This window comes from Alosa pseudoharengus, unplaced genomic scaffold, assembly GCF_046254945.1.
Source record: "Alosa pseudoharengus isolate Yale_2024_CS ecotype anadromous, Long Island Sound unplaced genomic scaffold, YU_APseudo_1.1 YU_APseudo_1.1_scf_11, whole genome shotgun sequence".
NCBI lineage: Eukaryota > Metazoa > Chordata > Actinopteri > Clupeiformes > Clupeidae > Alosa > Alosa pseudoharengus.
In genome coordinates, this window is record NW_027468576.1 from 206,086 (window position 1) to 230,893 (window position 24,808).

The 24,808-nt window shown below is 40.3% G+C and overlaps 2 protein-coding genes across 5 annotated transcripts in view; both read right to left on the reverse strand.

Annotated features, from left to right (window-relative positions):
• LOC143116548 (inactive carboxypeptidase-like protein X2) overlaps nucleotides 1-24,808 on the reverse strand; it is a 309,062-nt gene that overhangs the window by 16,202 nt on the left and 268,052 nt on the right. The window lies entirely within an intron of this gene.
• Nucleotides 2,135-4,227, reverse strand: LOC143116549 (uncharacterized). Its single transcript, XM_076277731.1, has 2 exons — nucleotides 3,939-4,227; nucleotides 2,135-3,531 (listed from the first exon to the last, which is right to left on the reverse strand). Exons 1-2 carry the CDS (start codon nucleotides 4,114-4,116, stop codon nucleotides 2,243-2,245), a joined length of 1,467 nt encoding a protein of 488 aa, XP_076133846.1. The 5' UTR covers nucleotides 4,117-4,227; the 3' UTR covers nucleotides 2,135-2,242.

The following is a 24,808-nucleotide window of genomic DNA, read 5'->3' on the forward strand; positions in this document are numbered from 1 at the left end:
ATTGCACCTGTAAGGCAGGCCTAGGAGAGGTCTGCTCTCATGCAGCAGCTCTCCTCTACGCTGTGTTGGCTGCTGCTGAAAAAAAAAATGGGCAGGCTTGCACCGAGAAGCCCTGTGCTTGGGCTGACACAAGTATGAAGGGGGTCCCATATGAAGAGATTCGTAACATCAGTTTCTCTCATAAACAAGAGCCCCCCCGTCATGTGAAAGAATCTAGTTTTCCTGATATCAGACCATCAGATGAAGAGTGCCAGGCATTCTTTGAGGCGCTTCATATCAGTGAAATGCAGGAGTCCAAACCAAAGAAGAGTGCCATCCTCTCTATCATTGAAGGCCACTCACACAGGTAAGATGGGTTACATGCCTGTTCAAAATGCTATTCTGTCTCACTTTTGTGCCTTGTATACATAACACTACAACTCCTCTTAGTTATGACAACGGGAAACGATGATTAATAGTTTTTTGTACAGGTATATGAGCTTAGCTTCTGTACACTATAATATAATATAGATATAATCTAAACTGTCTGTCTCTCTCTCTCTCATGCACAGGTACATTCCGAAGATGATGCAGCTGGACTTGCCAACGCCTCTTTCCGCGCTCTACTCAAACACCCGGCTGGAGATGGACTTTCCCTTGCTGCTGGATGAGAGTGCCAAGGTCTTTCATGATCTACTTGTAACGAAGCAACAGGTTAACAGCAAAAACACCTCCTTTCTCCTTTCAGTTTGCATAGGCCTACCTAAATTCAGTTCAGGTGAAATAAATTATAAGCCTTTGCATTTTAAAAACAAGTGCTATGGATGATTTTCACTAACATTTTTTCCCAGTGTTTGATAGTTGAGGAGGAGACCAGGGAGCAAAGTAAATCTAGAGTTTGGTTTGATCAGAGGGCAGGAAGAGTGACAGCGTCAGTTTTCAGTGAGGCAGCCAGAGCAGACACACCTGCATCCTTGATCAAAAGAATTTGCTATCCTCATGCATCTCGTTTCTCCACTGAGGCAACAAGGTACCTTGAGGATGTCAAGCTAGACGACCATACATAAGACCAATTGGTGCAGTTTTCTTGCGCCTAAGCTTGTATTAAATAGTATTTTCAAGTTTGCAAAGCCTTTGTTTAGAAGCCAGTGTATATATATATATATATATATATATATATATATATATATATATATAAATAATATGTTAGTTATTCAGAATACAACACATTCTGGTAAATATATGTGATAGACATGTTCATATTTTAATACACATTTTACTTTACAATCTTTATCAGATGGGGTCAAGAGAATGAGGACAGAGCACGGGAAAGCTTTGTGGCTACGATGAAAGACCACCATGAACACTTCCAGGTGAGGGCGTCAGGGTTTATCATCAACCCAGAACTCCCTTGGATTGGAGCCTCCCCTGATGGTATGATTGCCTGCACTTGCCATGGAGACAGCGTTTTAGAAATAAAATGCCCCTTCAAATCCAGGAACTGCTCCCTCATGGAAAGCTGCAGGGATTCTTCATTTTGCCTTCGCTTAGGAGAAGATGGGGTCATGGCACTGAGACAAAACCACAAGTATATGTATCAAGTGCAGGCCCAAATGCACATTGCAGAGGTGGGTTACTGTTACTTCATGGTTTGGACGCCACAGGAAATTTTCATTCAGCAAATTCCATATGATCCTGTCTTCTTCCATGATGCTTACGTCAAAGTTGAGAATTTCATCAAGGTTGGCGTGCTTCCTGAGCTACTGGGGAAATGGTATACAGCACCACGCTTTACTCCCAGAGACACTGCAGTCACAAATCAGCCACCTGAAGTGGGATGCTACTGCGGTCAACCTGCAGCCACAGATGACATCATTTGCACATCTGGAAACTGTAGGCGAAAACACTTTCACAAGAACTGCCTTAAGTTGACTAGGGTACCTAAGACATGGAAATGTGTGGAGTGCAGAAAACAAGTTTAGCACTATTTTTCAAGTAAATGTATAATTGACATGCATTGAACATGCATAATAATAATAACAATAATAATAAACACATCACAGTGTAATGTAATTAAATGAATAAGATTTTTTATTTCCAAAATCATTGGTTGATCTCTCCCTTTTGTGATGTTTTTTTTTTTTTAAGTAGACTAAGACAAACACAACAATTAACTCATGGTAACAACCTTGTATTAAAAACACAGATGACAATGTATTTGTACATTAAAACAGTAGGGAACACAATGTTACTGTTAATATTTCTATTGTGAGGGAACAACAGATGGACAAATGTTGCATAGAGCACAGCACACTCTGACCATCTTGTCAAGAGGCGTAGGCTCTCCTGGAGTTGCAGTCTGGCAAAGAGAAATGGGTATTGTGCTTTGTAAAATGGTGTACTTGTTTCTAACAAGACCAATCACCCGTTCAACGTGGATTCGAACAGCTGATAGTCCCCTTGAATATTCAAGTTCATTTGGATGCAGCTGTTGTTTCCCTTTAGTGAAGGCAGGTATTTTGAGTTGAGCACTGTACAATCCCACTGAATCTGCTACTGTGAACCCTCGATCTGCTAGGACCAAATCACCAGGTAATAGATTTTCCAGGTATTTGCTATTCTCTGTAATATGCCTGTCACTTCCTCGTCCTCCCCAACCATAAGACACAAACGATATGACTCCCTGTGGAGTTATTGATATCAAGAACTTGGCAGTATTGTGATGCTTATATTGGGAATATGTTTGTGCACGGGCTCTCAGGTTTTTAGGTCGCTCAATGAAAATTTCAAAGCAGTCTATTATGGATGTACAATTTTTGTAATTACTATTTTGGAAACACATGGGTAAACTAATTAGACTCTGTTCCTTACTGGGCCACCGTATGAATCTAGACAATCTCTCATGCAAGACATTTAATGTACTGTTAAAAATTCGGCTCGCACTAGGCTTTGACACATGGAATACATATACCAAGAAGTGCAGTGGTAAATTCAGTCTCATTCTCATTAATGTCATTAAAAGGCTTTGAAAGGGAGACATTCCAGAGAGTCCAACCTTGAGAAATTCTGACACAAAAGTGAAGACGACCATCAATTTGGCATAAGATGGAAGGCCAGTTAAGTCCTGCACCATGTCATCATTGTCTTTGAAGCTTTCCTGACTGAAGGATAGCTTGCTCACCATTTCCCTAAGATGATACACCTCTAACCTCAGTGCATTACAGTCTTCTGTCAGTCTTCTCACCGTTGTTTGGCAGGCTTCATTAGAGCATGCTTCACCGCTCTCTGCATACACAGTGTCTTCTTGACAGTAACTGTGATCAGCATGATCTCTACCCTCCTGAGCCGAGGTATCTCCATCGTCATCAACCGGACTGCTGTTCTCGCTGGGTGCCACCGCAAGATCCTTAGTCAGACTTCTCTTTCTTTTGACAGCTTGAGTTTGCTCAAATTTGCTGTAGCTGTTTACTTTTCTTTGCCTTTCCCCAGGTTTGAGATAAGTAAACAAACTGGGCACATAGTCTGGGTGTAAAGGATTCTCACTCTTCTGACCTACAGTGGTAGAATAAGATATAATGACACATTAATGAACAGTGTTTGACACACAGACTTTAGCTCTACCAGAAATAAGTAAAGTTAATCTACTAAAATTAACTAAAGCAGTATAGATTAGTGGTGATGAAATAACTATAACTTCTTACTTTTAGGTAGCTAACATGCTAGCGCTAGTAGCATGCTAGCGCAAGCTAGCAGGCATTGAAATTAACTTTTCAAAATATGAACATTTGCCAGCCACTTGGTAAAATCCCCAAGCCAATCAATAGTAAACCAATGGTAATATTTTACTGTGTATTTGAAATACACCAGCCCCTGTAATATTTTACCAGCATTTAGCAGTGCTAATTTCCACCCCTGCTAGATAGGTTGCCTAGAGCTAACGTCAGTTCAAGTCAACTTACCCGTAATAAAATGCTCATTGCACAGCCTGGAGTGTTCTGTTGGCGTCCATTGATCCCTTTTAATTGCAGCTATCCATTTCTGTCTCCTCTCTGTGTTCTTGGGAATGTTATAAAATGTGTGTCCATCTTTATTTGACTTGCTGTTATTGCAGCCCACAGCACAGCAAATAGATGGCATGTTTACTTAGTACATAGTGTAGGCTATCTAGTGCTTCCGGTCGTTCCGGTCTCAGGATGGTCCTAAAGATGGCGCTGCAATTCATGTGTGACGACATATGGAACGCATGAATTCCTACCGATTCTACAGGCACTGCTGCTGTCAAGCATCCTCTTGAAGAAAGTTTACGTTCTTGTTGTCTGGTTCGTCCAACAAACGACGACGAAACGGACGTTTTCCTACCACACCCAATGTAAGTTACTATTATTTGTGTTTTGTATTTAAATGGAGTGTGTGAAGTCTGTTTAAAACGACTCGGTTAATCAAGTAAACAAGCAAGCTGGCGTTAGCTTTAAACTTGTAGCTTAGCAACATAGTAAGTTCATGTTTCTAGGTTCGCGGTTGTGTGCAGTGGAGGCGGTAGCAGCTAGCTAAGCACTCAATTTGCCAGCCAGCCGCCTTTCGTAGCGATAGCTGGCCTGACGAGGGAAATGGCAAACAATCACTGGCTGAAACTTAGCCTTCGTTTTGAACTACGTTTGTATGAGTGGCTCATTGAGTTAAATCTCCAGTTACAAGGCTAAGGCAAGCACCTACCTCACCTAGAAGATCTAAGATTACTGCATTCACCAAAAAACTTGAGGTATGGGACAGGCGCCTCGATCGCGACAGTATTATGCCTTTGAGAATCTGAGTGAAACGTCTGATTCGGGAGCCACTGTAGGCCTACAGTACATCACATCCCTGCAAAGTTTATTTCAAATATTTCCCAACCAGCGGTGATCCATTTAATGCAGCATGTTGGTATTTCATTGAATATATTGTACAATGCTGTAAAATATTGGCCTATGCTTCCTAATATGTTGCTGGAAAACAGAAATATGTGTGTTTAATTTACAATGGCACATTATGTATTTATTTATTATATCTGCAGCACCAGCTGATTTTAACTCTGCTGCCGAGGATATATTTGGAACTTGTCATTATTTCAATAAATTTGACAATTTTAAGTTTGACCTACCACTTTCTTAGAGCGATGAGGGACAGGTGGGGTTTAAAAATGCCCCCTTGATCTAAGTGGGGAATGAAAGAAAAAAAGTGGTTTGAGAACCACTGGCGTAAAATAACTTGATTGTAGGCTTAGCTGTTAGTTTGTTGCTCAGTTGAACATATTTATCTAACAGCTGTCCCCCCCCCCTTCTATTTCTGTTAGGTGCCGCTTCACTCTGCTACTGAAGGATCAGGCTGACTGCAACTGCTATGGATGGCAGGAAAACACAGTACACGTGAATTTCTAGATGAAGAGTGAATAAATGCACTTGCTTAACTGATAACAAGTTGTCAATGGTTAGCCTAAACAAGACATACCTAGGCCTAGCCAAATTTATCCTGGATGTAGATAAAGCAGGATATGAATTTCCCACTATTTTGCCAGATTAGGCTAATAGTGGTTTACTGAGGTTTAATATCAATTGAAATACCACTGAAATCACGTTGATCTTTAGTTTGGTTGTAATTTCAACATTGTTTCAATATTCATTTTAGTGGAAATACCATTGAAATCCCATTGATCTGTAGTTAGAATTTCAACGTTGCTTTAATATTAATGAAGGGTGCAAAAGTGATGTAGAATAAGGCTACATTTATACATGGCCGGCTATTTTCATAAACGGACATTTCACCCTCTCCGTTTTCAAAAATAACATCATGCACACCTGTCAGTTTTCAGAGAAGTTTCCCCGTGTATATATGCCGTCAAGAGCATGCCAAACCTGTCGGTGGCAGTGTAAGGAGAAGCTCAATGCCACGTTAGCCAATCAGAATCCCGAAATTAGCAACAACAGAAACAAATCACTTCCTATTTCTCTTTTGAATGATATTTGCCAATGCAAACAGGCCTAAAGCGTTTGCACAAACGTATAAATGTGTACCACCTTCGCATAGCATCCATAATCAGTAGCCAAACAAACTGTAAACATAGGGCACTCACATGACGTTAAGCATTTTCTGGCGCGTAATGTGACGTTTGAGAACCTAAAACCCCGTTTCTCCCAGTTGACACGACAACACATAACCGGCGTTATCATAAATCTCCACTTTGGCCGGAGTTTTTAGAAATAATCGTTTTCTGTGATAAAAACGGGGTTTTCGTGTAAATGAGAGGCCAAACCGCAGGGAAATATCTGCGTCTTCCCTTCGTGTAAACGGGGCCTAAATGTTGCAGTGCGACGTTGATTCAATTATTTTAACGTTGACAAAGTAATTGTTAGCTGGCTGCAGAATGAGCAGCCATCAACACCAACTGAAAGCCCCGTTTTGCAGGTACAGTAGTCTTGCATTGCATACTCTGAATTACATTTTCCAAAGGCCAGCTTTCATGCTTGTCACAACTTCAGAACGGCTTGACGCACATGCTTCAAATTTGGTGTGAACATTTGTATGGACTCAATGATGAAGTCAAGGCCAAACCTACCTTAAGTGTGATATCTCAAGAATGCCTGACGCACAAGGTTTTTTGGTACAAGGGCTTTGTATGAACCCAAAGATTAAGTGATTCAATGTTTTTTTTTCAGGAATGTCCCCACCAACATTAACCCAGCAGCTTTCCATCCACTATTGTAATTCCTCTGCCATTACATTTCTAGTTATTATTATTATAACCTTTTTTTCTTTTTACCTTTTCAAGAATGAATGCGACTCTAACTGCTTAACGTACAAACATGTTGAAATAACCGTTTTGTAGGTCTGGAGTTGGACAAGAGAGTTACTTTTTCAGATTTTCTTAAAAGTTTATACTTTTTGAGAAATAGGAGATTAAAAATGTCAAAAAGCTCATTTTTCCCCATAGACTTGTATGGCTGTGATGTCATAATGGCCTAAAGCCAGCTGCGCTCGTTAAGCTCCCAGAGTAGTTCCCGGGCTAATTAGAACACTGGCACAGGTGTCACCTGTGAATTAGGGCTGCACGATATTAGGAAAACATGCGATAACATTATTGAGTACTGCGATAACAATATAACTTGCGATATTTAAATATTTTATGTTTTTCTCCACCTCATGTTTTTCTCCAACCTCATACGCTGCGCATCCCACGTTATTAGGCTACCGGCATGCCAAGTGCAGCGGAAAGTGAAAGTAAGGGGCACATCGCACTGTCCAACGAAGTAGGCTAAACAACTTTTACAAATAACGAATCCTGATTACCTCTCTGCTGCTGTCTGGGGCTTTTGCTAAATGCAAATCATGAAATACAAGCCTTACAGTGAAAGACAGATATCTTCTGATCCTATAACGATAACGAAAGAAATTGTTTATTTTAACACAGTGGAGAAGGACGCATTTGGCGTTGTGTTTGTAACACGTCATCCTTAATAAAACCAAAATATTTCCATAGAACAGACATGCTTTTCCTTTTTAGTCACCAATTCCTCTTCACCCAAGTGTAACCTACCTCGCTCGATCTTCAGCCATCACGACATTAGCTCCCGCCTCAACACCTAAAACACCACACACCTAAACTGGTAGGGGACGGGCTTCTAGGGCAGCATGACAGCATTGGTTTGGTAAAATATGTTGACATTCAGAATGTGAATACACCATAGACTGTATTGAATGCGCACGGCACAGATAATGTATCGAAATTCATCGAAAATTAAGTAATCTTTGCGGTATGTCCATCGCAAATGTTGATATCGCGATAACGATAGATTTTAGATATATCGTGCAGCCCTACTGTGAATTCAACTGTCTCAGTTTCTAATGCATACAATCTGGCGGTCTCTAAAACTACACATCCTGGGGCCGTATTCACGAAAAAAATAAATAAATCTTAAGTAGATCTTAATAAATAAATCTTAAGTAGATTCCTAAGAAAAAAAATAAGAAGTCCTTAAGAATGTTCTTAAATGCTATTCACCAATATTTTCTTAAGAACTGTCGTATTTCTTAGGAACTTCTTTGTTTTCTCACTTAAGAACTTAGATAAGAAAGGCCTGCATCATTCATCAACAGTGTTAACGTTACCTATACCTAGTTTAAAATGATGAAACCACGTTTCAATGATACACACACCATTCAGTGCCATTCATAGACTGTATAAAGTGCCATTTGAATCTGACTAGCGAGTTATCTGCTACAAACGTAACGTTAGTTTTGTTTACAAGTGGCAACCGTTGCTAAGGGGGAAAAGCCATGCCTTTAACAGCACTCGCGTTAGCTTATGTTTGAAACGGTAGGCTAGGTTTCTATTATCTAGATCTAGGTATTTCTAGGTTGAAATGTGCAGTTATTACTAGAAAATGCGGTCATTTCCATGGACGTTGTGTTTAAGAAATTAAACATGTTCTAAACACTGACGTCGATGTGCGTCACATGCTGCCAAGAACCCTTTGGTTATGCCAGTTTTCAGTATACAGAGGGCTTACCGAAAACAATAGCAGTAAGCTAAAATTAGCAATAAATGGTAACCTTATATATTGTAAGTACACGTAATAAAGGCTGATATTTCAAAAGAGCTGTCTAAAACGGTTAAATGTGTTTATATGAATGACTTTAAGAGGCTCAACTTCACACTAACATTTTTAAGACAGGTGCAGGGTTGTCTTAAAGTTACGAGGAAAATTGAGAAGAAATGTAAGAACTTTGTTTTCAAGAATCTCATTTGTTCTTAAGTGTTTTTCTTAGGAAACATCTTAAGAAGAAAGTTAAGAAAAATCATAAGAATGTTATTCATGAATATCAAATCTTCTTAAATTTGTTCTTAAGACAAAAGATAAGAAGAAAGCACGACTTAAGAAGTATTTTTGTCTTAAGAAAGCTTTGTGAATACGGCCCCTGTTTAAGTGTTTCCCGTGTGTCAAAATAAAAGTCACAGCCATATCTCATGCGTTGCGCATTATATCTCCAGAACGGTTTGACGCATATGCTTCAAATTTGGTACAAGTGTTTGTATGGACTCAGAGATGAAGTGAGTTGATGTTGGAGGTCAAAGGTCAAGTCAATGAACACTCTGAGTGCAATGTCTCAAGAATTCCTTGACATACGTGCCTGAAATTTGGTATGAGTATTTGGATGGAATCAAAGATGAAGTGAATTGATGTTGGATGTCAAAGGTCAAATGTCAAGGTCAAAAACACCTTGAGTGTTATATCTCAAGAATGCCTTGCCACACAAGGTCTTTTGGTATGAGGGTTTGTATGAACTCAAAGATTAAGTGATTTAATGTGTGGGGTGGGGTAACAGATTAGCTAACAATCCACAGTAGCATATTGGAACAGATAAACATTTGGGACCACTTTAAAATTTTCCCGAAATTTCAAAATGCCTTAATTCTGCAAATTTGTGATTTGGTCCAAATTTGAGCATGAATAACTCCTTTCAAATGGCATGTGAAACTTCAAAACATGTTTACAAGGGCCAGGTCCAACTGTAGAGTTCAAAGATGTAATCAGATCCTGTGCCTCTAATATTACTTTCCATCTAAAAAATGACTGAATTCACATTTTGTCAAACTTTGAATACAAATAGCTCCTTTGATGTGGCTTATTCAGCTTTGAAGCTTGAAGAGCTACTATTAAAGATTCCATGGCAGATATGCCTTAGTGGTCCCCTAATACATTATCTGAAGTCTCTTACCCGAAAATCAACAAAGATATTGCTATTTAACTGTGAACTACTATATAGTTAATTAAATATTAGTTAGTTAGCTAATAACTGTGTTATTTTCAGTAATATTGATAAATGGCCTGTTTTTGTATATATATTCATAAGATTAAATTTAAGATGACACCAAACATGACATAGGCCTACAGTGGCATTGCTTCGATTTGGCCAGCTTCCCTCACGGTCCGCGCGGGATCACACAACTTTAATTTGTATTTTTCCAGTGACGCTGCAACGACGCTGCAACAACCCAAACAACTGACAGATGTCTCTTGTGAGCAGGGTGTCTCGTAAAAAGAAATGGAGCCTGGAAAACCCTACACAGACTTCACTACAGACTTTAGCAGACTGGTTTACAAATAATTTAATAGCCAGAAATATGCCTGCCCTGCTCTAATAAAGAAATATTTGGTTAACTGCGAGTGAATCCCGTTTGCAGCCGTAGAAGAAACGCAGGACAAATGAAACATTGCGGTTTTCTCCGAGTGCAACGATGATAGACAGACATCATTTGGACAAAATATAGAGCATATTAACCTCCGTTGCTCAGCCAAATGCCTTCCTGTTACGTCTGTTATCACAGAGTTACAGGCGATAAACGTTTTTTGATGGTCACAAGTTTACTTCATTAGCGGTTTATTTTTTTGATTATTAAAGAGTGTTTTTCATTTAAAGGTTTGACTCCGTGCTTATTCAGTAGAGCATTTAGTGCTCTCCCCAATCCCAGACGTTCATATTGCATGTTTGTTTGTAATGGATGCACTTGCGACGCGCTTGACGGCAATGAGTTGTTAACAGACATGAACCAAGACTGTTCGTTATTTATTGAAGGGGCCACCGGAGGGATTTTGAGTGCTTCAGTCAAAAGTTGCATGACCCTCTCTTGCCTGCTAGAAATTGTTCAATGACCCTCTGACAGAATTGTCAAAAAAGACATGACCCTCCCCTGCCAATTGTCGCACACCTTTTTGTTTGCGCAGGAGAGAGAATGACAGCGATTAACAAATTGCACTTGTTCCTGTTTACCAATAAATACTATATATTTTTGCAAACAACAAAAACAGAAAGGATGGAGACAGCAAAGCTAGAGATTGGGCAGGAACAAGGTCAATTGGTAGATATGCTTGTCAAAACGTTAGGAGCTGGATGTGGATGAATGAAGCACAAGTATGCTTTACTAATGTTAAGCATGCACGCTGTTTAACGTTACACGGTATACTAAAAGTAAGCCAAAGGTAAATGTAGCCTTTTTAGGGCTGTGTAAAGTTGACCAAATTACTGTAATATAGGCTGTTAGGCATGAATAAAATAGGCTACTTTGTTGCTACAACCCTTCCGACGTTAATGGGGACGATGTTGACATTTTCCCATATTTTGGGTGAGAAACCCGGGGCATCTCCCTTATTTTCAATGTTCAATGTTGACAGCTATGGAACGAAAGAGAACGTAATATGGCACCAGAAATCACATTCCCTCTAGAACCTTTGCTAGTGCCTATGTCCCTCAGTCTCCATTGAGTCTCTACGAAAGCCGCAGCACGAGGCCTTTATCTTGCTACTCTGCAAGAAAGAAGGAAATGAGGGGTAAACGTGGTGTGCAGAGAGGGGTGCCCGAAGTGTGAAGACTGAGACCCCGTTTACACGAGCATGTGTATTTTTATAAACGAAGACATTTCCCTACGTTTGAGCCTTTCATTTAGACGCAAACGGAGAATTCGCCCCGTAAAACGGTTATCCAAAAAAACTCCGGCCAAAGTGTTTTTTTTTTAAAACTCCGTTTATGCGTTTGGTTCTAAACTGTGGTAAACGGAGTTTTGGGCAGCCAACGTCACAGTATGCGACAGAAGTACACCAAATGTGCGACCAGTGTTTACATTTACATGTTCTCACGTGCTACTTTTCAGGGTTCTGATTGGTTAATGTGAGCTTGAGCTTATCGTTAGACTGCCACTGTGGTTTGGCGTGCTCATGACAGCATGTATGTACACGGGTTCGTGTAAACACATTTTAAAAATAAACGGTCTCGTGTACATGCAGTTTTATTTGCAAACGTAGATGGCCAGATATTCGTGTAGGAAAATACCCTGCTTCGTGTAAACATAGTCTGAGAGCTACGTGGAAAAATATGCACCTAGGCCACTTTGAAATGTTGCTGTTTTCATGATTACAAAATTTGGGTGACCCCCCTCCTACACTAAAAAAAGTTGGGTGACCCTCCCCTCAACAAAGAAGAAAAAGACATGACCCTTCCCTATTTTCCTCCTGTGGTCCATTCCATAAATACCGAACGGTCCCCTATCTAAAATAACACATACTTGAAGTACCATTCATGATATGTTGTCAAATATTGAAGTCGTGGGAAGTTTACATAATGCGATGTCTTTGTCACGGGGAAGTGTTTTTCCCCATGCATTATTCTAGGCTACTGTCAGTGACTGCCGCGAGAGAAGCAGGTTCTGTGTTGCGTTCATTTCAGTGACTGACTCGAGAGAAGCGGGGTCTATGTTGTGTTACGTTGCGTTAATTTATTTTCATTGGGCATGCCCTGCCGTGCTGTCCACAGCTCTTCAGTTCTGACAAAGCCGAAATTACTCCTTTTGAAACAATGAGTGCAGGCCGCGCGTTTGTATGGTTATATTGCTTGACAGGGGGGGATCCCAAGCAGCTTTCAGCCATAAGGCTACTTTGATAACATTTCCTAATTCACCCGACACTAATATTCAAACTGTGAAAAACTATTTCGGCATAGCCTATAAGCAGTTTAATTAAATGTAATGTTAGTTGTAAACAAACGGGCTACTTTGTGAGGCTTGGCCTCACAGATTCGCTTGTGCCTTAGATGGCAAGAACAATCTTTACGATATAGGCCTATTAACTGACCGCCCGATTCACGTTGGCTGGGGGGCAGGGGGGGGGGGCATCAGACATTTGTGCCCAGTTAATTCGGCCCTGCCCCCAACAAATCACACCTTCCCACCTCTGTGACAGCTTAAAAGAAGTCGAGAGGACTCCTAACTCACAGACCTATTCACAAACTGGTTTTTGTAGCATTTCGCCATGTTTTGAAATCCTATGCGGCTACAGGAGCTTCCAAATAGTTACTGATTATAAAGGCAACTTTCTGTTGCAATATTCTGTATGTTCTGGACTGCAAGTAACTTGTTAAGCCAGTGGTTCTCAAACTTTTTCTTTCATTCCCCACTTTGATCAAGGGGGCATTGACTGATGATAGTGGAGATAACGTGTTATCCCGAGGCCTTTGCAAGTCAGCATCTCCGACAGTAGTCAAACCCTATTATACGTATAAAAATATACGTTTTCGATGTCCCAAACGGAGAGTCATACTTTATTGTTTTTAACAATCTCTATGCTACTCACCAAAATGTAGGCATGATGAAGTATCCAACTGTCGCGTGTTAAATTATTGTGATTACGAGCCAGTGGTTTTCAAACATTATGCGTGACTCGGACATCTAACGAAATGCAACAGGCTCATATCGTCCTCGCATTCACAAAATGAGGACATACAGACTGCTCAGATAACAGGTGTACCTCCAGTTTTGCACAGTTTTAGTCAAGTTATAGGTCATAGTTGTCTAAGCCTCTATTGCGTAGCCTGTTAAAAACGTCGCTAGATAGTATTAAATCGGCAACATTAATTCTGAACAGTTATTTCTCTACTGGCTCAATTATCACACAAGACACTATTTTGATTTGCATAGTTACGTTACCCCCAACACTGACAATAACGTAGACCGCAAATTAAGATATTTTTTTGTTTTGTGGAGCGGCACCGGTAGGCTATCAAAAGCAGATTTCGATTCTCGTTACCACCGTGTAGTCAAGCCTTAAGCCATACCCAAGTAGCCTAAATCGAGGTAATGTTTAATTATGCATGATTTATTTTGTTATTGAATTCGTAGGCTGGGATTCCTCTCGGCAACAATTATGTTTAACGGTAGCCTCCTGCTTTTTCAGAAGGGGCAGCAGGCAGGCTACTGACAGAGCGATGTACAGTGGCAGAGCGACGCACAGTGGCTGAAAGTGATACTAAAGTTTCACGCAGCTTCACGCCGTGTAATGAAAGCAACGCCCACTGTAGTTGTCTTTAAAATTGCATGTTAGATGTATATTGGCTGATATAAAGTGGCACTCTCATGGGGTCAGGTGGAGTGGGGCTCGATCCTGCAATCCTTCAGTTGCCGAACGGCACCTTTACCACCTGCACCACACTGCCACACAGGCAGTACACAGACACCCAATCTGATTACATCTTTGAATTGAGCAACTGGCCCAAGAAGCTAGGTTTCGAAGCTGCACATGCCATATCAGTGGAGCTATTAATGATCAAAGTTTTAAAAATTTTGGAAAATGTAAGTGGACAAAGTCTTAATCTATTCTAGCATGCTCTCTGACAAGAAATCTGAAGAGAAAACACCCAGCAGATGACCGGTCTAACTGGTTTGCTGCCAGAAAAGATGTTGATTTTAAAGCAATAACTTTGAATTAAACTTACCTGTGCTTTAGGGAAAACAAAAGGAAGGCAAGAGGAGGAAATAGAGATCTGTTAACTTTGAATAATGTCAATGGTTTATTTTTTAGCAGTATCACCAATATTGTTTGGTTCTCAGTAAGAGAATGCTAACAATAACAGCTAGGGCTGTATTTTGGGCCACCAGCGCATGGCGTAATACTCGTTATTCACCCGCGGAAAGTTGAATTCGGTATTTTGCACGTTTATTTTTTAAGCATTGCGCCCAGGGGTGTGGCAATTAACAACCTAGGGAGGGCCCTGGCGCATTGTCTAAAAATCGCTATCATACACCACCTAAACCTGGTCAGAAGTCAATGGCGAGTTGTTCATATGCTATTTTAAGAGCGCATGTCAACAGTCATATTGGCAGGTGCACGCACCATCCTTCTATCATTCATGAACGCACACCAGCGCACGTCCATGCAAAGCATTACAAATTGCACGATTACAATGGGAAACATAATTAGAATAAAGATATTACGAAATACTGTACATCTCATGATGAGTAGTTATTCACCATCATTTGCAAATTGGTAATGACGGTTAAAAGTGATTAGGGGAGAGGCGAGAGACACGTATGGAGCACAGCTGAAGACGCACTGTCACGAGATATAAGCAACTCCTCTGCAGGATAAATGTTGTTTTATTCAGTCAATTGAGCAACATTAGGGTAAGTGTTGTTTTTTCCAGCCTATGTTTTCGATGGTAACCCATTGTCAGTCAATAGTGAAAGTAACTGCATATAACTGTCTTGTCGTTGACTGACTCCTTGGTGAAGTTAGTTTCACTTTGCCAATGAGTTCAAATAATAGACGAGTGCAAATGCGTGAAGGCTATGCTAGATTTTAGTAAAGCATGGTTTAAGAATGACTATTCCATACGGTCTTGCAAGCAGCCTCCTTCAAATGCGCCGTTGAATGCCAAAATACCGATGCATTTATTTGACATATCGCGCGTTGCGCCGTTAAAGGGAATGACAGATGTCATTCTCATTGGTTTAAAATGATGTTACGCCCCAAACACACCCATATGACTGATTAAAAGGCCTAGGAACACCTTGTTACGCCATGCGCTCCACTTTTGAGAACGAAACCCCTCCCAATGTGAACTGGACATCCTACTAAATTTGAATAGACTTTTGACGAGTGACGATGCACTTTAGAATGTCATGATAGGGCCCCTAGTCTAACAGTTATCAGCAGCAGCAGAATGACTATCATGCATGAAATGCAATAGCTTGTTTACAAGTCTACTCAACCCCAGACTCACAGTATCATCTCTGTCGGCCATCAGTAGTGACGGACTGGGATTAAAAAACGGCCCTGGCATTTTCACCAACCAGCGGCCCACACGGGGATGTGCATGCACACGCGTGCATGTGCCCGCAACACACAGATATAACTTCACATGCACGGACATAACACTTTTGTAGCCCCATTGGTGATGAACTCTAACTTTAATATGCATAAAGACTGAACCAAGAACATGGGTATATCAATGCACAACTCCAAAAAATGAATGCAATATGAAATATGAAAATGAAAAAAGAATAGCCTGGAATACATGGATTTCTATGCAACGTCACGAAAACATGCGTGCGCAAGAGGCAGAAAGCACCATAGAACAGCATAGAGTAGTGCTCTCCATGAAAAGAACAAAATTAGTTTTTGTGCTGAAAACTGCACCAATTCGAAATCACAATGGTTAGAGAATGTTCAATATGTTCAATATCCCTAAAGGAATGCATGTCTTCGCCAAAAATGACAAAATACGATGTTAATGCAAATGAACGGCAAACTCTGAAATATAGCACTGATTCTTGAGATAAGGGACAAAAGTACTTTTGAAAAGTGACAAACAAAAAATCAATACTACATTAATTTGAATTGGATATCATCATAAACATAGATCTCATCTATCATGCCTGAAAAGGAACAGGTTTTTTATTAACCACTTTTTATAAAAATTGACATTTACTGACTTAGTAACTTGTCATTTGTCAACTCCGTCAGACACATGAAAATATGTTTTTTTGTGTGTTTGATAAATCAACAACACTCTAAAGTTTTTAAGTGTGTAGAAATGGTGTGCCTTAGCAAGGTTTAGTGATAAATTGCATTATATACACTTTTAATATCATTTTACATTGCTTTGAAATAAGCCATTTTAAATTACCTTAATTTAGTTTACTATTTTTTAATTTTTAATATATACAATTAGTGGTTTTGTGCACACAAGACACTGATGCATGTAGATAAGTTGGTGTTTTAATGTATGAACACACTCAATTGAACAAAATAAATATACATTTTTTTATAAAAATGAAAAACCTCCATCTTACGGTGTTGACACACAACTGACGGTGTTGACACACAATTGACGGTGTTGACAAACTAATCGAGAATCAAACTGATTAAAGATATTTGACTAGTTTTGACATGGCAGTATCAAGGGAAAGAGTATCAAACTTCAAACAAAGAGTTTCTACAGGACCTCAGGCAAGTAAGTTCTATGATTTGCTCCAATTTCTCTTTTATCTGTCATTACTGCCTTCGGTGTAGAGCCAAGTATTAGATATTTATATATAATAGTTTGTCTAACCTGCGGGACTTGGACACTGGACAAGAGGTGTTGAACAGGGAACAAGCTGTCCCTGTCAGTTTCAAAATCTTTCACTGGACAGAAACAGACATCCCTCCTCCTAGTCTAGTTGCCTGCTGTAGTTTTACTGGTCACCTTGCTATTTTATAGTTGTATCTGGTAGCTTTGTTGACTTTACATTCTCCTATATGGGCCTAACACTTCCCTGCTGAAAAAAACAGCCTGACCAGCTAAAGGGGGTTTGCTGGTTGACCAGCGTGTTTGACCACCCTATGATGGTTGACCTACTAGACCAGCAAAACTCTTGCGAAAACATACCTTCAGCTGGTTTTCCTAGCTTATGATGATAATTCCGCTGGTTTTGCTTGTCGTACCACCTCAAGCTGGTCATTTTAGCTGGTGTTGGTGGTCTATAGTGCTGGTTTAACTGGCCATGCCAGCTTCTGTTGGTCATTCTAGCAAACCAGCATGACCAGCTTGACGGGCTGGTCACCAGCATGACCATCTTGCACCAGCTGTATCCCACAAGACAGGCTGGTCACACCAGCATGACCAGTTTCCTCAGATGGTCACACCAGCATATCCAGCTGGTGGCCCAACCAGCTACACCAGCAAAGACCAGCAAGAGCTGGAAGAAAACCAGCTAAAACCAGCTACCAGCATAAGCTGTTTTCTAGCTGGTTTTTTCAGCAGGGTTTAGCCATTTGGAACAGAAGAACACACCAGAATAGGCCTGTTTAGTAAGCAGGATTTGATGGCTGCATTGCAAATCAATGCAGAAGTAATCCAAGTATTCAGAATACGTTACTCAGATTGAATATTTTACAAAATACATTTTTGGGCATGTATTCTGTATTCTGTAACAGAATACTTTTTGAAAGTATCCTTGCCAACACTGCCTACATCTCATGAGTCCCATGCGCTCACCAGTGGAGCTAGTTGGCTAGTTGATCAAACTTTTGCCAACTTAAAAAAACTCCAGTCGTGATTCAAAGACCGCTGTTTTCCAGCAACAGCATCCATCTTTTTTGTTTTCAAGTAGCAGGGAATTCACGTGGAACCGTCGCAACTCTGTCATCATTATGTTAAACCCGCCCACCGACTCTACACACAATATGATTAGCCTGATCAAAGTTTGATTTTTCCAGCTCACAAGCCAACAGAGAGTTGCTAGACTACCCTGGCTGCAAATTACATTTGCTGCTGCTAGGGTACGTCTAGATTTCTAGGTTACCCTCCTCCCATATTTAGGGTGAAAATTGGCAGTAGGACCACGACGATGCAAAAACTCAACTTTCACATCTTGGTGTTCTATATCTACATCAATGGACTTTCCTAACCACCAGTGATCATCATACACCACTGCCAGCCAATCCCCTGTCTCAATACTGTTGCTAATTATATCAACAGTAGCACCCCCATGATCTTTCAATGGCTCCTCTTCCATTTCATCCACCAAATCGACCGAATCCCCTGCTTCTCCCAACTCGTCTTCCATCTCCTCTATCAACATGGACGGCTCTTCCTGGCCCTTGAATTAGTCTGCTGCTCCTCTGAGCAGTCTCTTATACAAAGAGTAGCTGGGGGAAAGCATTGGCAATTCAATAGCACTGCAAGAGCATGATAGTTGTCTGTAGCTAACACCAAACTGGGGAAGCCTATGGAGAAGCCAATACTTCTTTAGAACCTTACCTGATACACTGCAAAAAATGAAATCTAATCTTATAATAACATCAAAAAATCTATTTGGTATTGTTTCTAGTATGAAAAGACTTACCTCTTGAAAGGTCATTTTGACTTAATTTAAGAAGACTTTGACTTATTTTAAGGAGTCTTATCAAGACAAATTTACTTAACGCACTGGCAGACAAATTGGCTTGTTTTTAGGACAAATTTGCACAATGCACTGGCAAATCTACTTGTTTTCATGACTTCAAATGTTTCTTAAATTAAGTCAAATGATTTCATGAGAAAGCGCTGGTAAGTCTCTTTATACTGAAAACAATACAAACTAGTTTTTTATCTTGATATAAGATTAATAATCTTGGTTAGATTTTATTAGATAAGCAGTTTTTGCAGTGTAATGCCAGTTGTCTGTGACCTGATTTTTCAACGGCTCGTTTCTGTGCCACATGAGTTGTATAATTCCTTTTCAGCTCTTGTGGAAAAGAAGATATCTCCTAAGGTGGGCTTCCGATGTTGGCTTCCCGTTATCATCCTCTCTGTTTCTGTTCATGGAGAATCTACAATCATTTTATCTTTTAGTTTGACTTTTCTATTTGAGCCTTCTTTTTCCGCCATTCCTGCTTTCTTAGTTAGTGTTGCTCTTTTGTTAATTTCTTAACCTTTTCTTTCAATGCTTTTATCTCCCTTGTGTGTCTTTTCCTGGTTTTTCTCCTCTCTCTCTCAACTGCAAGGGCACGCTGGGTTGAAGTAGGCTCCTCAACAGCCTGGTCCAGAGGACATTCTGGTGGGGTGTCTATTTCATTTAGCTATCTATTCTGCATAGCTCTGGACCTTTTCTTTGCTTTCCTCCAATACTTATTGCGGTGCCTTTTTGCTCTGGGTCCTAATTCTCCTACTTGTTTTACTTTTTTGTTTTGGACCCTGTCCTTCCATCTCTGGCTCTCCTTTTCTAACTGCTGTTTACTGTTTAACTGTCCCTTCTGCTTTCTGGGTCACTGTTAATTCTTTCTCTCCCTTTTCTCTGGTACTGTTTCTTTGTTTTTGCTCCTGTCTGCAATTACAGATTACAGATAAAAACAATACTTTTTATGAGTTATTATTATAAGTTATTTGGCATTTGGTTATATTAGAATGTTTTAAGTCAACCAACATGCATACTTAGATCATATTATCATGTTATGTAGTTGTTATACATTACTTAATGAGTATTTGGGAGCACTTTTCCACTCCGTCAGCTTACATGTCAACACCGTCAGACAAAATATCTGACAGAGTTGACGTCTGACGGAGTTGACAAAACAACATGTTTTTTTTAACTTAATCATGTGTAGTAGATGGTAGCCATTTTGATTTTCCTCAGTTGCCAGCTGCCACTAAACTAAACCAAAATACCAACTTTTATTTCAAACTTCTTGATTGAATTCAGCTCTACTTTGAAGACAGTGTTGACACATAAAAGCTGTGACCACAGGGATTTCAACTTTCAACGCTGAATATTTATTTTTTAAAAACCACTTATGAGACCATGTGTTGGACTGCTGCATCCATCAACAGAAAGAAGTCAAAGGGGGTCCTCAGGGTTAAAGCTGACCAAAATATGCCTGATTTATTTCGAATTTGAAAAATATCTGACGGAGTTGACATGAATTGAGGACAGATTTTGAAAGGCTGTTGTTAATGTATAAAATAATGCAATGTTCACGTTAAGTATTTTGTGATATTTTATTAAGCCATCCAATTAACCTCATAATCATATTTGTGCATTTTGGGCATTTTAAAACACTTTATTTTTGCAGTTTGATACTGTAACCTCTGCGGAGGACGAGTTCATTTGCATGGGCTTTCATAGTACAGTGCCGGTATTTTATGAAATTACTATGAAAGAATATAAATATAGCCAAAACTAAAAGTCTAAACATACACAATTCTTTCATATCCAACTTTTAAAGCCTTTTTAAACGAAATAATGTATTGTTTTTTAAAGGAAATTGCAACATTTTGATGGGGGACATGTTTTGTCCCTTATCTCAAGAATCAGTGATAGCCTGAAATGAGATGTTATTATCATTGAGACAACAGGGGACCAGGGGTATATAAAAAATTCCGATTGTAGCTTACAGCAGCCGACTATTTAGGTCAAGTTTATAACGTTGTGGCACCAATCGTCTTCTGCCCCACGGCTGCGCGGGAATGTAGTTTTGTTGGTAAACGGGAAACCCATCAGAGCAGCCGCTCCACAAAAGTGTCTTAATTAACGTCATGCAGTTAACAAGGTGCGAAGGAGCTTGCTCTTCTCCGCAACCCTGTCTATCACGTCATCAGCATCCAAGTTCATTATAGGACCTCTTTCTCTGTCGCCATCAGCATAAAGGCCTCCAAATTATCCTGTGACAATCGTGTCCTTAGGCGATTCTTGATGAATTTAAGAGTGGAAAAACTCCGTTTGCATGCCACTTGAGTACATGACAGTGTTAGTAGGAATTAATTTGCTAACCATAGTTGTAGGCACAGGTAAAGAGGTTTAACTGCTGGAGAAGGAAATAGCAACAGATTGCACAATTCTTGCAGGTAGCACATTTCTTGCTCACCAGGTTTATTTCTGTATCTTCCTATATCTCTGCGGCATCATCAAAGTCCGACGCTTTGACTGTATACTCGTTTAGAGGAGACTTTTTCAGGCTGTCCTAGTGCGTGGCGAGATTTGTCAATTCCGACTGTAGATTTTCAACCGTAGCACCTTCACTGAATTTAAGCAGACATTCTCTTATGTTTCGAAGTGCATTTGGGGGCAGTTTATTAGCTTTTATAAGGGGAAAATTCCAAGAATCAAGGCATGCTAGATTGGCAACGACTTCCCCGTGCTGAAGAAAGTAGACGCATTCGGTTTTGAAATTCCCAGAAGTCATTGCTTCATGTAGCCTAACTTTTGTAAACCAATAATAAAATAAAAGATACAGGCAGCATATTTATTGTATTCCAATTTCAAACAATGCACTTTTAAATCACTTGATTGAATAAGGTTACAAAAGAATGTAGACTGATGTAAATATTGAGGGTCACCATGACTGTAGTGTAGAGACTCATGTCTGGTATAAACAAGGGTGTCAGTTTGTTTTTAGAAGTGGTGGGGACAATAACCATAAGATTTAGTGGGGTTTGAAAAGTGCGGGGTCCCCTTATGTAAGCTATTCATCCATTCAACGCTGCATTACAATATGCTGAACAGTAGTGTTGCGCCGGTTAAGGTTTTCTAACATCTGCACCCACCCGACCCGTCAGGAGAGTCAATCTGCACCCACTCGACCCTCAATATGCACTGATTAACTACATGAACCTGACCCGACCCGACAAAAAAAAAAACAATGATGTCTTTTTGCCGCAACGTGTGTCTGAAAATTTTGGGGAGCCAGGAGGCAGCATCAGCTATTAATGTGACGCGCAACAGGGGCGTGTAGAGTGATAGGCGTAGGCCTTATTATGCGTGGGCCTTCAGATGCAGCAGGTGTGTGATTTCCAAAACCATGGCGGGAGAACCGACTGCACTTTGGTTAGCTTGCATTTGCTTTGCTGTTGCTTAGAATGTTAGATTCTTCCGATAGATGTCTTCAGACATTAAAAAGTAATTTGGAAGGGAAAAGAGGGAGAAGAGTTGCCCCCTGCGTTGGCTGTGATTCCCCTTTGAAAATCAGAGGTTCACAGGCTACTGTGGCCTTGGTCAGTGGCACCGCCAGCCGTAATCCTGTAGCCTATGTGCGTACAATTCATTCATGAAATCATTCAATACAACAATAAAAATAGCTTGTGTACTGTCTTAATTGAAACATGCTTCAAGCACAAATGATAGCCTAGGGCAAAGAGAATGGACATCTCAACATAAGGATACATTAGAAGATGATGATTGGTGTAAACTTTGTCACACAACGTGATAAGCAGTTCTGGCGCTTAAAAACGCAACATTCCATTCAGTCATAAATCATTCAAACAGCAGCTTAATATTTTTCAGGTGTTTAACAGTAGGCCTAGGCGCACTGTATCAGTTATGCCGTAGGCAGTGAGATAATTAGGCATTGCATCCTGTCACTCTGTTTGGAACATCGCAGTTCGGGTTGATAAGATTCAGTTAATGCGAGTATGGGTCGTCTCAAAGTTTGGGACAACCAAACAGCAGAGTAGGCAAAGCAAATCCTACTTGTTAGGTTACCAATAGCTGTCTTTTCTCTAGGCCTAGGCCTATCGGAAATCGTAACATAAGCTCATTGGTTTCTTTTTTCTTTTCTTTCTTGTTTGCGTGTTGGATAGTGAAACGATAATGCATTTAAATCAATGTACATCAGAGCCGATATGGCCTAACCTGGCCCTAGCCAGATGAATGTCGTTCCGCTAGCTCCACTCATCCATCTGGAACCGATCCATTGAAATGTCGTTTCAGAAGGCTGGACCTAATCAAAAAATGCTTGCATATGATTGAATAAGCCACTTGTCCGTCATCTATTGACGTGCTACTTCAACCACTCTCATCGAAGCCAACCCGTGACGCTGATAACAGTCTCACAGTCGCTTCTACGCTATGTCACATCTATGAAACTCCCGCCCTGCGTCCTGATTGGCTAAACCATAAAGTTGGTTGGAGAAATCACTCTCAATGGAAGAGGTTCCAGATGGATGTGAGTGAAGCTAGGCGGAGCTAGCGGAACGACATTCATCTGGCTAGGGCCAGGTTAGATATGGCCAGCCCTGATCTGCTGCTCTGTAAAGGTATTTCTGTCCCACCCAAATTTGCTGAACTACTTGCGAAGTAGCCTATTCATCACAGACATCACATGTATCACATGAAAGAGCTTTTTCTCAGCTTTTAAACAATGTTGGTGGTTAGTTGTTGTGGTAAACGGTTCGCGAGAAAAGTAGCCTAACTTTAATTTAATCATATTTTCTGCGCCCATCTCCCTACCCATTCATCTTGGCTTCGCAAACTTTCCCTCAACACATGACAAACCATATATCAGAATAAACAGCAGACCTTACCGAACACAAAGGTGTAATTAAAGTTTAAAGTTTTTATTAAAGGGACACCAGGCAACGTTTTCGTGTTAATTAATCATCATCGTAAGTCGGTATATGGTTAAATGACTCATTACGGGCCGAATGAAGGCTCTCTCGCCCGCCCCTACTGCCTGTAGGAAGAATATCCCACTTGCAAGTTCGTTGTATCCTACCCGCCGACCGAAGCAGGATCAGTTTACAGCACAGAGACAGGCTAACGAAACGCTAGAGATTGTTGCAAACGTGTGTATAATGGCAGAGCCGGCGAAGAAGCAGCGAAAACCCTTGACGGAAGACGCAAAGAAAAGGAAAAGAGCTTCAGACCGAGCGAGGGGGAGTTTCGTTGAGAAAAAGCATCAGGCTTGCCTGGTGTCCCTTTAAAGTTTAAAGCACTCCCCTGTACAGTTAGCCATTCCAGAGTAATCCGGTTTTAAATTTGCAGCAATGTCTATACGCATGTCTCCAACTTTGGGGTTCACAATGTGTTTAAATTGTTCAATAGGCCTACATGATTTTATAACAGGCCAAATACAAAATAAATGTTACAAATATCGCCTAGATAGCCTATCTGTAAACATTACAATCAGATGATATACATATAGGGCAGACCGACGCTCATGAGTTCATGCTTTGTTTTATCGCTGGATTTTAGGATAGCCTACTATGGCAACCGATTGCATTCCGAGCTACAGTCAACTCTAGCAGGCATTAAATGACCATATAATTTCTTGATATTACCTAGAGATGCACCGATATGGAATTTTAGGGCCGATAACGATAACCGATATTTATTGGTTTGTTGTGGCCGATACCGATACGATAACCGATAATATTACTCTTGAAAAAAAATTGTGAAAAGTGATTTGGGGAAAGCATTTAATAAGCATAATTTTATTGCAGTAATTTTACCTACCACCAAATGATGGACAGAACTCATAATAGTCCTCAATAGTACGGCAGTCAACAACATAACAGTAGCCTAGCCCTACAGTATGTGTGGCTCCTTTAAGTGAACCTGACGTCAGTGAATTGCGAGTGAGTGGCTAGAGAGTTTGAATCGTTTTCATTTAGGACTAAACGCTCATAAACGGCTCAGTTTGGAATAAGCTACAGTATAGCAACCAAATCAGTGTTTGTGAGGGAAACTTAGGTTTAGTTTCAACTGCGGGTAACTGAATAAAACTCCTCAGAC